We start from the raw sequence: 13893 nt of genomic DNA, 5'->3' as shown, positions 1-13893 counted from the left end.
AAAAGAGACAATCATTCTTTAGTGAGTCCTGGGCAGTGACATTGCACCTGAGCTCATCCTCAGCCGTTTCCTCAATCCCTGCCCAGCCCCGAAATGGGGTTTAGAAACGTTGAGGTCAAAGACACTAGCAAGACGTCACTGACACATCCTTCTGAGGTCTCCTGCCTTGAGTTCCTCCAAGCTCTCCAGGGCCTACTCATCCAAAGGGGGCTTTCAGAGACCCCCTGAGGGGACAGCAGGGGGTGTTCCGATGGCCAAGGCCACACGGGGGCTCTGGGAGACATTTGTCACTCTGCATCCACGTTCTTGCTGAAATGACTTCTGATCACAACAAGGTCGTGGCCCCTCTTGAGCTGCACAATTCTTCCCGGGGCTCAGACTCACCACACACGTACCAGGTTCAGCCCTTCCTGGGAACTCCCAGGTCTTTGTATTAAGCCAGGGTCCCCAGCCTGGACTCCCCTCCACATGGGGACATCCCTTCTGAGGTATGGTGGTCCCTCCCATGACACCGACCCACTCTTATAAATACCCACTGGGGACAGTGAGTTGGGGGTCTACGTGTGTCGAGAAGAATTAGTCCACTTCCTTTCCTCCAAACCCAGATGAATCTGTTTGCCGCTCCAGCTGCAGAAGCTTCCACGCTCCCTCTGCTCTGGGCAAGCCCTCCTTTACCCAGAATGGAAGCTCGGGGGGTTCACCTCCGACCTTGCTGGGCAGAGGTGGGTGTCGGGTTGAGGCAGGGGGTGCTAACACTGTCACACCCAGACGAAGAAGAGCCGGGGGGCTCAAAGAAGCTCTGTCACCGCTTGGCCAGGAGGAGTCTGACCTGGAGTCAAGCTGCCGCCTGCCTCTGCCCATGTTGATAACACTTCCTTCTCTTGACATAACGAAACAGAAAAATACTCTACACATGTTGTCCAGCTATATGGAGAGGAGCTGCAGAGAGGTTTCTGGAAGGAGAGAGGGGCCACTGAGAAGACAGATAAAGTGCAAAAAACCTGGCTTTATGAAAAGACAGTGGGCAAGTCACTGAAGTGAGAAGACAAGACGCTAAAGCGGCAGGTGGAGGAGATGGAGTCTGCGCTTGGCAGGCGAGAAGACCAAGTTTGACGGCGATGAGGCAGACAAGGAGAGAAGTCCCCGAGAGTGTAGCAGGGAGGAGGCCTGTGGAGAAGGGGTGCAGAGGCCGATTTCGGGGCCTCCTTTGTGTCCCCACTCGCAGCCTCGCTCAGCCCAGGCAGACGTGGCTCTAGATAGAAGCTGACACGTCCTCTCTGAAGGATCCGTGCAGGCCAGCTGGGGTCCACCGCGCGGAGAGCAAACCAGGAGCAGGTTACGATGTGGGGTCCGTGTCAAAAGTCTGCCTCTTCCCCTTAGAGCCTGTGGCTTCAGCCCCCTAATTGAGGAAGACGTCCTGGCTCGGAAGCCTCGGTCCTCCGTTCGGCCGACAGGAAGCGAGAGAAAGGTGGGGCGGTGGAACATGAAGGTTCCCGACCTCATATGTAGAGCTGTCGTTTCGAATTCCCATCTGGCTTCTGCCTCGCACTTCCTTTCTGCAGATGAAGCTGCACGAACCACGGGGAGGTGGGAAGGGTACGGGGATGCACTGCGTCCGGGTGAGAGTCCTGGCAGGAACGGAGAGGGTTCTGGGGGCCCTGTACCCCCCAGTGCTGTGGGGCAGAACAGGGGAGAAGAGGAAAGGGAGTGGGAGGGAAGCCAGATGTGCAAACAGGGCTGCTTTCTGAAGAGACATCTGCTTTGTTTTCCAGGATGTGTGGCTGAGGCTTGGCGGGTGGGCGCTGCTCTCTGGCGCCCTCTGCTGTGGCTGAGCGGATGGGCTACCGCAGAGGGTGGGGCAGGGCTGGGCTGGACAGCCAGACGAGGCTTACCTGGGCAGAGGAGGGCTGGGGGACCTGAGACACGGCTGCCCGGGGCCTGGGGTGTGGAAGGTGAGTAGCCTGGTTTCGGGGAAGATAAGCGAAGCCATCCGCACTGACCCTGCTGCGGGAGCCTGCGGTGCCGGCCTTGTAGGGTTGGAATGGAAGTTAGCGTTGCCCAGTCCAGACACGTTTACTGGCAAGAGCCACATCTCAGAGTATGCACGCTGCAGGGAAAGGTGGGGTCTGCAGTGGCACGGGAAATGCAAGCGAGCAAGGGTGCAGGGGGCTGGGGGAGTCTTCACCTCCCTTCCAGATTACCCGTGAAGGATTCACGTAAGTAAGAGTTCACACGCTGCTGGATTAATATATTGTAGATTATAAATGAATGTGGGTGGCGGGGGGCGGACCGTAATATGGTATTCTGGGGGAAGCATGTTCCAAAAGTATAGAAGAGTAGGGCAAAGAGATAAAATGTGGAGAAAAGATGGTGGATATGAAAATTAAAAACTGGAAAACCAACCTAAAACTTCAGTGTTTCCTTAAAAGTGGCCACAGCAGTTGAAATGGATCTACTGGAATCCTTGCCGACACTGGAAGAACCCTTCTAAGAGCTGAAAAAGAAGTAAGTATGCAGACTGAATGTGCCCGCCCCACGTCAAGCACAGTGAATAAACGAACTCCCAGCAAGGCACATTCCGGTGACATTTCTGAATCACAGGAACGAATGTTAATATTCTACTAGCACCAAGGCTGGAGGGAAAGAAAAGCTTACGAAGGGCTACCAATCAAGCTTATTCCAGAGGTTTCTCCTCGGAAACCCTGAAGAGCATGGACGCACAGTCACAGCCGCCATGTTTGAGAGAAGGGACCCAGGAGTGGTAAATCCAGCCAGATCCTGGTCCAACAGAAAAGCAAACGCTCCGAGCCGTAGGTCAGGTTCTCTGGGAAGCCGACCCACTTGCCGGGCACGCACAACGGTCACTGGGCTGTGTGCTCCAGACACAGAATGGGCCAGAGGGCCGGGCTGAGCTGCAGTGCATTGGGACAGAGACCTCAGTCAATCCCACGGGAGCTCTGGAGCTGGCGTGGCCCTTAAAACTGAAGCGAGGAGGGCCTTCTCCCCTGCAGTGAGGAGTCGCTCGATGTGGGCTGTCCCAGAGCAGAGCTGTGACCTTGACCCAGGAGCTCCCATCTAACTAAGGCAATTGCGAGGAGGACTCAACTGTGACCATCAGCAGCTGGGGGACGAGCACCGGAGTCCTGAAGGCTGGCATCTTCAACATCATCTTATCAAAAAGAACCTCCTGAAGGTGTTCTCCAGCCAACTAGCAGAGAAGGGCAACATAAAGACAGGAGACTTTTCCTAATTCAGTTATCCCCCAAGCCTTGTTTGGTTATGTATTTCAAAGCAGACATGGGGCAGAGCTGGGTCCGTGGGTTTCCTATCTCAGTCTTGTCCTTGCTCCTGGAAGTGCCTTCCACAGCCTGGCAGAATCTCCTATGACAATTTATGGCCACTTAGAAGAGCAATTGCTACGTTTCTCTCCCATTTTTCTGAACAAGGGCTCATCTGTCCGCAACGTTAGAACACCGTGCTAGGAGGGCGAGCACACCAAAAGGCTTTCGTTTCTCTCGCAGAAAAGCAAAGTGAGAGATGGCGAAATGATGGTCATTGTATTGAAGAGGAATTCAGTGGCGGTTCTCTGCCTCTTTAAAACCCTTGCTGGGAACAGCATCCCTTCCGCAACCGGGATTACACCAGCCAGGGCTGATGTGGAGGGGCTGTGACGGGGGAGAGGGAACCAGGGTCTCCCCTTCATTTCATGCTCTTCACAAAGAGCACACTGAAAAAGTTACCGTCAAGATGATTGATTCACATCAACCGTCACGGTGACTCCATTTCTCTGCGTTCTTCGTAAAGAAAGACAAACAAACTCAGTGGTAAAGACGATCTGCCACCAAGTCTTTTCCACAAAAACCTCTATCTACGGCTCCTGGCTGTTTCTCCATCAACTGTTTAAAAGTCAGTGCGTGCGACAGACTTCACCTGTGCATAAAAGTAAGTGAACAGGAAACAAGACTGGCTGCAAAGTGTCTCCTGGAGGTGACAGTTTGGGAGAGTCCAACTTTTTTATTTACTTTTTTTTCTGTCAATCTCTAAATCTTCTTCAATGATATGTATGACTTTTATAACTAAACAAAACAGACGCCATTACAGATCAACGTCTGAGGCGGCACGTGAACCCTGAGAACACAAATCAATGTGAAATAAACCAAAGCACTAGCTAGTATTATTTCTGGGGAAAGGGAGTGGGAGAGGCAGCGGTGTTTTTTGCTTTGTTCCCTGTTTCAGATATTTGCTCACATTTTTTTGGATTTTATAATAAAATGTTTCTATTCTATTATTTCCCTAAAGAGCTCAGAAGAGGTTTTGTTTGTTTTGTTTCTAAATTAGGCCTGTACCTGGGGGGTGGGGTGTAGGAGGGTGTGGCTCAGCGGTGCGGCACGTGCCTCGCATGCACAAGGTCCTGGGTTCAATGCCTCCCCTTAAAAAATAAATAAATAAATTTACCTCTAATTACCTGTCCGCCCTCCCCCCAAAAAAAACAAAAAAATTTTTTTAATAAAATAAATTAGGCCTGCCCCTCTCAGCCCTCTACCCAGCCTGTTCAGTCCTTTGGAAAGTTCCTCTTCCGCAGCCTAAACCCTGCCAGCTGCCTTGCGAGGCAAGCCCAACCGGTGGGCATTCCTGTAACGTGGATGCTGCCCAAACGCTGTGGGCCTGGGGGTGGGGGCACATCACAAAATTCCCAATTCACTTGTAGTGGGAAAGACGGAGACAGTCAAGGCCTTTCGAAGTTAAAATGTATACGTGGTCAGATGACATCTTCCTTCTGCGTGCGACCTGGACCCTCCCGGCCTGTCACCTCCCAGCCCCGCTGCAGCTGACCGTCATTCCCTGCTGTCTCTCTGACTCGCCCACAGGAGCAGCAGCTCCCTGCGGGCAGGACTCTGTCGCCTTGAGTGATGCAGCCCAAGTGTCTAACAACATGAGTCCGGCGCACGCAGGTGTTCAGTCCCTGCTTTCCAGTGGATGAGCCTAAATTTATGGGATTAAAAAGACTGACGAGATGTGAGGCGAGGAAAGGGGACAAGACTCCCCACGTGGCATAATTGTCCTTGAAAACACAGACGTGTGAGAGGGAACAAGAGTCTGGAAGAAACGCAGCAACTGTCGACGTGGATGATGGTTTGGGGGCTGTGGGTGAGTTTACTTTGTTCTTCCGTTTCCTAGAGACTGAATCTTTCTTGGGGGTGCAAGTGTCCCCTGGATGATCACGTAGAAATGTTTCATTTTAAAAAGAAGGAAAAGAGGTAGGGTCTTGAACCAGCCCCCAGCCACCCCTGGGCTTGGGTATGGCTCAGCTGGTGCCAAGTGGGTATCTTGGTGACGGAGGCCAGTGGACCATCACTGCTTCCCGGAAGCATCGTGCCACCCACACGGGTGGGAATCTCCACGGGTGTCCCCCGTTTATGGGCCTGGAGGCCCCGAGTCATTACTGCCCCTTGAAGTAAAATTTTCCTCCCATCGGCCACTCCATTCTCCCCAAAAAGCCAAATCCTGTTATAAGATGCTGAGATGTGTTTATACCACCGTAGGTTGAGTCTCGGCTCCAATGTTAAGCTTGAACGTTAAGGTGCGCTGTAACCAAGGTTGACTGCAGGATTACTGGTGCACGAGAGGCAGGAACAGGAGTGCCCACTGCTCTTACTAAGAGCTGTGTCTATGCCCTGATGTCCCCATAAAAGAAGGGACCACTTTTCCAGAGCAAGGGTTGGCAGGCAGTGCAATCCCCGAGGCTCCCAGCAGGAAACAAGCAGCCGCGGTGAGTGGCAGTGATGAGTGGACCAGCGGCCAGGGCTCCTGGCATCCCCGGATGTGCCGAAACCTCCAAAGGACAGCTCCCATCCCTCCTCTGCAGTATGGCCCCCCCGACGGCTTCGTTCTGACTGAGCTGGACGCTAGTCAGACTGGTGTGCAAGGGGCCGGGGCCAGGTCCGGGGGAAGGGACGGCACGACTAATGTTCAGCAGCAGGTGGGTGGAGGTGTGTGAAAGGCAGTGATACACGACGCCTGGCCTTGGCTTCCCGCTACAGCCCACAACCTCCCCGCAAAGCTCGGGAGGCTTCTACCAATCGACGGTGTTAGGTGACCTCTGGACCACCCTGGGTTTGTCGTTAATTCATACACAGAATGTCCAACCCCTCCCCTCCGGCGCCCTCACATCTCCTGTCGCCCTTATCCGACTGTGTCTATTACCGCCTGGAATACACATTCACCGGCTCACTGTCCTCCTCTCCCCAGGACGTAACTCCAGGAGGTGGGGTTTCATCTCTCGTCCTCTGCAGAATCTCTCGTCCGAGAACAATCCCGGCAGCCATGGGGGCTCCATAATTATCGGTAGGAAGTAAGAGGAGAGAATGAAAGACAGGACATGCATCTTTATAAAGAATGTTTCAATTTATTATTTTAAATCTGAACCTGCGTAAAATGATGGTTAGTTACATTTAGCTCAAAGCAACCCTGTGACACGAACTGGAGACAAGCCCAGGTCTGGACCTTTGCTCCTCAGCCTCAGATCCAGAGGCCACAGCAATCAGTCTTGGAACTTCATTTGCATCCACTGAGGCCGTGACAGTGACGCAGAGGGTTTGCTCAAAGTGATGGGGGTGGTGATCACTTACGAGGGGACTGCGCTTCTCACAGCCCGTGGCCACCCAAACTGTGGGGAGGGTACCGGAGGGAGCAGGTTCATGGTGCCTGGGGACTCGGGGGGAGACCCAATTCTTTCGCTGATGGAGGCAAAATGGGGCACCAGTCCCCCAAAGGACACAGCTCCAAAGAGGACCTAAAAGAAACTCAAGCTTGAAGTTCCTGAGACATGGCATCATTGCTCTTGCCTCCTGCACCCAGTCCCTGCCTCACTCTTTCTAATCTCTCTTCACACACACGCCCTTCTCAAGAGCCCCTGGGGCCAGATCCGATGGAAGGATGCCCTGTGCGGGTCTCTGCTGCCGCCGCCCGGGTGGGGACCCCGGGCTCACACGTTGGTGTGCTGGGACCCCGAGGACACGCTGCTGCCCAGCTGGCTCCGGCCCGAGGGCGCCGGGCTGGCTGTCGGGCTACTCCTGCTGCGTCGGCCGGTGCCTGGGCTCCTCCTTGGGTGCTCCTCCATCAGCCTGAGCTTCTCGTGTTCCTCCTTCAGGAAGAAGTCCACAAACAGGCTCTTCTCCCGCTTGATCTGGTCACTGATGTCGGTGGGGATGTCCGGGATCATCCAGTCCACGAGGACACTCAGGAACATCACCAGGTTCTGTGCGAGCCAGGGTGGGAGAGAGGGGGTGGGGTGGGGGAGGCCGAGTCGCTCCACTGCCCGGGGGCGGAGGGCCCGGTGGGGGGGCTGGCGGAGGGGGCGTGGTGAGCAGCCCAGACCCCAGACCCAGGGCGCAGAGGGCCCCTGTGTCGCCCCGACTCCTCTGCTGACTAGTGGGGATCCCGGCCGAGGCGCGGCGCTGTCCCTCGTGGTCCCCGCGTGAAAGTGGAGCAGGGACAGCGTCCACCTCCCGGAGCCCCGCTCCTGCACGGGCTGACAGTTGCTTCTTGCCCTCCTCCATGCCCCCAGGCGTCCTGCTCTTGCCCCCAGGCCCCAGATCATCCAGAGGAGCTGCTGTGAGTCCCGTCAGTCCCCCTGGGGCTCTCCCTGGGCCAGTCGCCCCCTCTTCCTCCCAGCTGACTCTCCGCCCCCGCATCCGAGGTGGGCCTGTGGTTTCTGCACTGAATTCTGGCCTCAGCCGGCCCCACGTTCACCATCACAGCCTCTCCGGTCACACCGCCTGCCTGGGCCCTGCGCCCTGCCCGCCTCCGTGGGTTCTGAGCTTCCGCGCACACCTGGAACTGGCTCCCTTCTCCCTGCTGAGCCACATCCCCTCCCCTGTAGACACGTGTGGGAGCGTTTCTATTCAGTGGGTGAAGATGTTCTGATGGTGCCAGCCTGGCCCACGGAAGGCCAGCTCCCTTTACACTCTGGTTCCCAATCCTTCCGCAGGGCACCCCTCGCCCCCCAGCTCTGGTCTTCTCTGCCTGCCCATCGTATGCTCAGGCGCTCCCTCCCCTCCAGAGAACAGTGATGGCCCTGAGGAGACAGAGCACTGCCATCCTCTAGTCCTCCAGGCTCTAAACCTGTCCCCTGCTTGACCTTGAACCCCGCACGGCCCTGGTGCCCAGGGAAGGCTTGGGGAGACAGTGGCCGCTCACACAGGGTCCCGAGTGCTTTCGGAGACCTGCAGCCGTTAAGCCACACACTTGCGTTTTAACCCGAGTCCTCCCGGGAGTGAAAGTGACCTGGGACGCAGGGCAGAGTGCAGGCGGGGCCGCCGGGGGACGTGTGAGCGTGTGAGCGTGTGAGCGTCGCTCACGGTGTCGCCCATCTCTCCGAGAAAGAATGCCCGTGCTCTCCGTGTGAAAGACGAGCTGGGGGGCTTGTCCACTTCCGGGGCCGGGGGCCGGGGGCAGGACACCTTAGAGCCCTCCAGAGACCTGCCTTCAGGGAATACCAAGCCTGGGGAGCCGATGGGAAAGGGTCTGGGCTGGACCAGCCCCGGGGGAAGGCCGGCAGGCCCCAGGTGGGAGCGGGGGGCCGCAGCGTGGCAACGGTAGCCGCGGCTACTGTGGGAGACGGAGTCCCCCCTCGGGTTTGCTATTCAGCGGGGGCGGCCGGATGGCTCCAGGGCCTTTCCCACCAGACGTCTCAGGGGCTAAAACAACGCAACAAAAGAGGGGGCTAGTGGAGGGGGAAGAAAGGGTCAGAACGCAAGCCCTTTCTTGGGCGGCAAAGTCCAGGAGGGGCTGTTTGTCTGCATTTAGGCTGAGACTCTGGTTTCCCCCTCTCTCCCCACTCTTCCTTGTCTTCGGTTTAAATGGGAATGATCTCCACCCTGCCACTGGCTGCACATCTGCCCTGTAACCTTACTCTGAGCTTTCTTCTCTTTCTGCAAACCCATCCATTAACGAGAGCCCTCGTCCAGGGCAGGGGGCTCTCCCCGCAGCCTGCCGCACCCGAAGGAAGGCCCTGAAAACGCACAGACCTGGCTGTCTGCACCCCACAGCCTGGATCCTAACCGGCCCTGCCTTGTCTGAACAACTCACCTGGAAGATGATGACAAAAGCCAGACGGGCAGACAAAACAGACCAGTACTGTTTGGAAAACTCATATGGGTTCGGGGCCCAGGGCGGCTCCCGGTAATCCTTAAACCTGCCCAGAGAGAAAGGCGATGTTAAGACGGGAGGAGATGACGGAAAGGGGGCCTTTTCTGGGTGTGACCTCAGAGGTCAAAGCAGCAGGCAGGCCCCTGGCTCTCAGAATTGGGGAACAGGGGGCAGAGGCAGGAATCCCCGCTCCAGACTACGATGTCCAACAAAGCACCAAAGTCCAAAACAAGCCTACATCAGCCCAGAAATGTCCTTCCTACTGTCTCTCCAACACCCCCAGAAGCTTCCTTTGGAGTTTCCTTCTGGAGGAGCCCAAGAATCATGAGAGCATCCCAGTATGGTGGACCCATCTCGGCTCCACCAGCCCGTGGGCTCTGAGAGGGGAGGGGGGACCCCCAGACTCCGTGTCCGTGCTCTGCAGTCTGTGGGCTCAGTGAGGGTACGGATGCCAGCAGACGGTCCTGGCGTCTTCCCCAGACGGCTGCTTTGGGGCCACGGCCATGAGAGGGGCTGGCCTTAGTTCATGGCCATTTCAGACCAAGCTGAAGGCTGACGGAACTTGGGGAGGGAGGCGGTGACAGCCACAGTTGGCCAGTAGCCTCTTTTACTAAGCGTCTTTACCATCCATCCATGTGGCTTAAGAAACTGGTGCCTGGTGGGAGCTCAGAGCACGGAGCTGTCTAGGCCTGCTTCTCGCGGCTGCCGTCCCCCCAGCCTCCCGCCCTGCCTGGGATGACTCATGTCAAAAGATGGTTTATTTTCTCAGACTCACTTCTTTTTCTAAGCTTGGAAAAATGACAAGAGCTGGTACCAGAAGAATTACGCCCTGTCACGGAACTGTTTTCCCCATGGAGTTCAACACATCTTTGACGCACTGTAACTGCAAAACAAGCCCTGGGCTGGAGCAAGGGCGGTGGTGGCACTGGGCCGCCAAGCGGGCTGCGCGGCTGCCCAGGAAGGCGGGGGAGGGATTCGGTCCCCGAAGGAGCCAGGAAGGAAAACCAGCATGTGCTGCAGGCGCCGTGTGCGTCTATCCCCCAGCAAGGAGCTTTTCTGGAGGGCGGCTCATTGAACCTTCACCACATCTCACGCTGGCATGGAGAGCCCTGTGTCACCCAGGAGGAAACTGAGGCTCCGAGAAGCAAGGGGTGGAGTCCAGGTGAGAATCCAAGTCTGGCTGAATTCAGGCTTTTCTCCTACTGGCCTAAAGCTCCTCGCTGCCAGCTGCAGTTTGGGGTGGGGGACTCGGAAGTGGGTGCTCTCTGTCCCTCCCCTGCCCTGAATGAACCCGCTGCTCTAAAAGATCTGTGTAGGAGCACGAGGACTTCCAATTGCCCAAGAGGAGATGAGAGAAGAGGAGGGAAAGAAAGAGGAAGACGAAAAGAGACTGCACAGAAAAAGACAGAGCCCCAGCTGCAGAGGCAGCCGCAGAGGGAGGTGACCCAAGAGGTGGGTGCCGAGCCAGGGGCTGCCCCCTCCCCACCCGACCCCCCTCTTCCAACAGCTGATCGCAGCTGTTGCAGGCTTGGTTTGACATCCGGATGAAAAGCAAAGCTAACGGCAGCCCAGCACAATAGCACGGGATTGGTCCCAGCCATCCACGGCTGAGGACAGAAACACGCCAGCTCCAGATCATCCGGCTGCGGGGAGGGAGGGAGGGTGCGGCCAAGGGAACACGGACATCCTGGGTGGGAAAAAACTCAGGCCCCTCCCACCCTCCTGCTGTCCCCCCCAAACCCCAGGGCAGGAGAGAATTTATCTCACTTTTCTCAGGACCTCTGGAGGAGGGGGTGAGGCACGCACGCACCCCGACTCCTGACTGTGGGGAAATCCTCCTCCAGGTCTAGCCCAAACCCTGCTGCTGCGGTCAAGTCCCTCTCTCTGGTGCTCCAGCTCCATCGATGGAGGAACAGCTGCTCCCTGACCTCAGGATGACAGACGCTGCTCACCCCTCTTTTTTCCCAGTCTGCAAAGAATCCGTAAATAATCTAATTCTGGTCCACTTCTGATACTGACTCACCACAGCTTTTGGAAATGTCACTTTGCCCTCCCTCAGTGTCCAAAACATGTTTTGAATCTAGCAGGCACTGTCCATCTAATCCACGATCTGGGGAAAGATTAACACACAGATACGTCCAGCAAGGTCGACTTGCAACCCCACTCTGCCAACACACTAAGGGTGCCTTGTCAGGAACTACAGGGCAAGTTATGCCCGGAAAACAGCAACACGCAGTTTAATGAATGCTGCGTCTGTTCACATTTCTCTTCCCAAAGCAAACTCTAAGAGCAGTGGCCAGCTGTAAGCATGCCTCTCACGTTCATGCACATGTACGTATACATCACGGAAACAAAAATTACCCCACACCTACTTATTTTTGCTGTGTGCAGTGCACTGTTTTCTCCTATCCTCGTCTTTGAAACGCTGATCATGACCCACTAAAGTGACTTTCTAAGCCACCAACGAACTGTGAGACGCAGTTTGAAAAACACCGACTCCAGAAAGCCTCTGCCCCGGTGAGGAGTGGCTCGCGTACAGTCTAACCTAAGTTCAGATTTCGTAATCGTTGAAAGGTTTCATCCTAAGAAACCAGAAGGCACTTATTAAACAAAGAGATCATTAGTTTTAAGACTAGGAATGTCCACATAAGACAGGGTGGTTAACGGACTTGTGTCCGGCGTGGGGACAGCTGTCTGTCTATTTTGCTTCTGAGCCCAGTGCGCAGCGTCGGCAAAGGCGCGGGCTTTGGAGGCAGCAGGCGAAGGCCTGACCCCGCCCCCACCATCGCTGACCTGTGTCCTCCAGCAGCAAGTTGCCGGCCCTCTGACGGCCAGGGTCTTGACTGTTAGGGGAAGACACAGTGAGAATTAAATAAGGCAGCTCGTGTGAATGTGATTTCTGGAGGCTTCCACAGAAAATGGTTCCTTCTGGGAGAGAACGACTGGGGTGGGGGCTGAGAAGACAGTCCTCCCCTTTTATACGTACGTATATACACACACGTACATACAGAGGGAGAGTTTTATAATTAAGAAGTTCATAATTTCAAAGGAAGAATGCATCTAAATGGCAATATTCAGTTAAGCCAAGATTATTTTTATACGAAGCTTCCAGGAGCAAAACGAGAGTGTTCAGTGAGGCAGAGCCTCGTACAATCAGGGGAAGTGGCCCAGAAGTCAACGTGACACCTCGGCTGTAAAGTCGCGTTAATCTTTTACCTGGCTTTTCTTATAGTTACTAAGATGTTACCGCTGGGGGCAACTGGGTGAAGGGCACACGGGGCCTCTTTGTGCTTCTTTTTAAACTTACTGTGAATCTACAATTATTCCAAAATAAAACAGTAATTAAAAAAGAAATCTTGCAAAAAAATTTTTTTACCTAGCCTGTTCTAACACTGTGAAATAATCACATTGGGTTGAATTTATATATCATGTAAAGCAATAAGATTCCTATTAGCTCAAAATATTTTTCATTATTATAAAACAAACCCAGGAAACTACATCTTAAAGGTTCCGTAAGTTCATTTTTATGTGAAAGCAAGGGGAAGATGTCTGAGGAAGACCCACCGCGATGTGGCGACTGCTGGGAACGTGCCCGAGTCTGCGCAGGGCTGGGCGGAGGTGGGACAGAGTTGGAGAGGCTGCCGGTAACACTTAGAATTTTTGCAGAAATAAATTAGTAATATATGACATGTGTCATTGACTATTAATTATTTAAAAATAAGTAGAAAAGAATTTTTGGAGATTGTTTATTCCACATCCCCATTTCACAGATGGGGAAACTGAGATGTGGAGAGGGAAGGGAGACTCCTGGCTCCGATGTTCCCCTCCCATCCTCACCTGCAGGGTGACCAGGGACAGTGGCACCTGCACGATTCGTCACAACACAGCATCACTGAGGGCAGGAAGGTGTCGACATAGCAAGCTGAGGTCGTCAACATTTGGGGATGGAGTGTTTTAAATCACGTTTTAGCTACATTATCAACCAGTTAGTAAATGCCTCTCTCAACTCCAATCAGCAGTATATAAAAAATCTTTTTCATAGTCCCAGTGGAATGTAATGTCATATTAATGCCGAAGACAATTGCATTACTGTGTTTTCATATCTTCTGAGCTACTTGAACATGCCTTCTGAAACCGGCCTTTAACAAGGGAAAACGGCACAGGTGATTAGGAACTAACGAGGACTATATTAATACAGTGGTTAATAAGTTAGGGACAGGCATGGCCTGGGGAAGCTGGCTCTCCCTCTGGTCTCAGAGAGGAGCAGCTGAGAGGCAGCCAGGCACTGGAAGGGAACTCACAGGACTTTGGATAGGAAAGAACTTGGGCCCTGCAGAAAAACCCGCAGGGGCCACCCAAGGGTGCTGTTTCAGTGGGTTGCCCGAGCCCGGGCGGGCTCCTTCAGCTATGGGGCCCAGGTCCCCGGCCAGACCCCGCCCTGCTGGCCTCCCCACTCCCCTCCAGCCAAGCCAGGAGCCTGAGCCACCATCCAGCCTGCAGGACACAGTGGCCCCTCGACCCTGTCAAATGACCTCTCATCATGCCTGCAGACTGACATCACGGCACAGCCCTGCCGGAGCAGCTCAATGGCAGAGGCAGACTTCGCTCCAAAAACGCAGGGAATGCATCGCCAATGGGCAGCCGGAGATTCGTCCTAACTTTTACTGCTATTTTTAAGATACCTCTCTCTGGCGAGGCCGGGCTGGAGCCCGGAACCTCAGTTTTATTTGACCACATTTATCT

General features: G+C 54.7%; 1 protein-coding gene and 1 long non-coding RNA gene across 4 annotated transcripts in view; one reads left to right on the top strand and one right to left on the bottom strand.

Moving 5' to 3' along the window:
- Nucleotides 1-6341: 6341 nt before the first annotated feature.
- The window catches only part of ANO2 (anoctamin 2), a 253652-nt gene continuing 246100 nt past the window's right edge, over nt 6342-13893 (bottom strand). For 2 of the 3 annotated variants that reach the window (XM_032473471.1, XM_032473473.1), the window contains 2 exons: nt 9091-9196; nt 6342-7258 (listed from right to left, as the gene is read on the bottom strand). In XM_032473471.1, coding sequence (XP_032329362.1) covers nt 6986-7258; nt 9091-9196 — 379 coding nt within the window. In that variant the 3' untranslated portion in view covers nt 6342-6985. The remainder of the gene's footprint in view (nt 7259-9090; nt 9197-13893) is intronic. The other variant, XM_032473472.1, reaches the window with a different exon arrangement.
- LOC116661368 lies at nt 9535-11651 on the top strand. Its single transcript, XR_004317256.1, has 3 exons — nt 9535-10312; nt 10457-10602; nt 10995-11651. It is a non-coding gene; the product is annotated as an uncharacterized LOC116661368 (long non-coding RNA).

This window comes from Camelus ferus, chromosome 34, assembly GCF_009834535.1.
Source record: "Camelus ferus isolate YT-003-E chromosome 34, BCGSAC_Cfer_1.0, whole genome shotgun sequence".
Taxonomy (NCBI): domain Eukaryota; kingdom Metazoa; phylum Chordata; class Mammalia; order Artiodactyla; family Camelidae; genus Camelus; species Camelus ferus.
The sequence above is the reverse complement of the archived record's forward strand: the minus strand, read 5'-3'. Positions and strand labels throughout refer to the sequence as shown.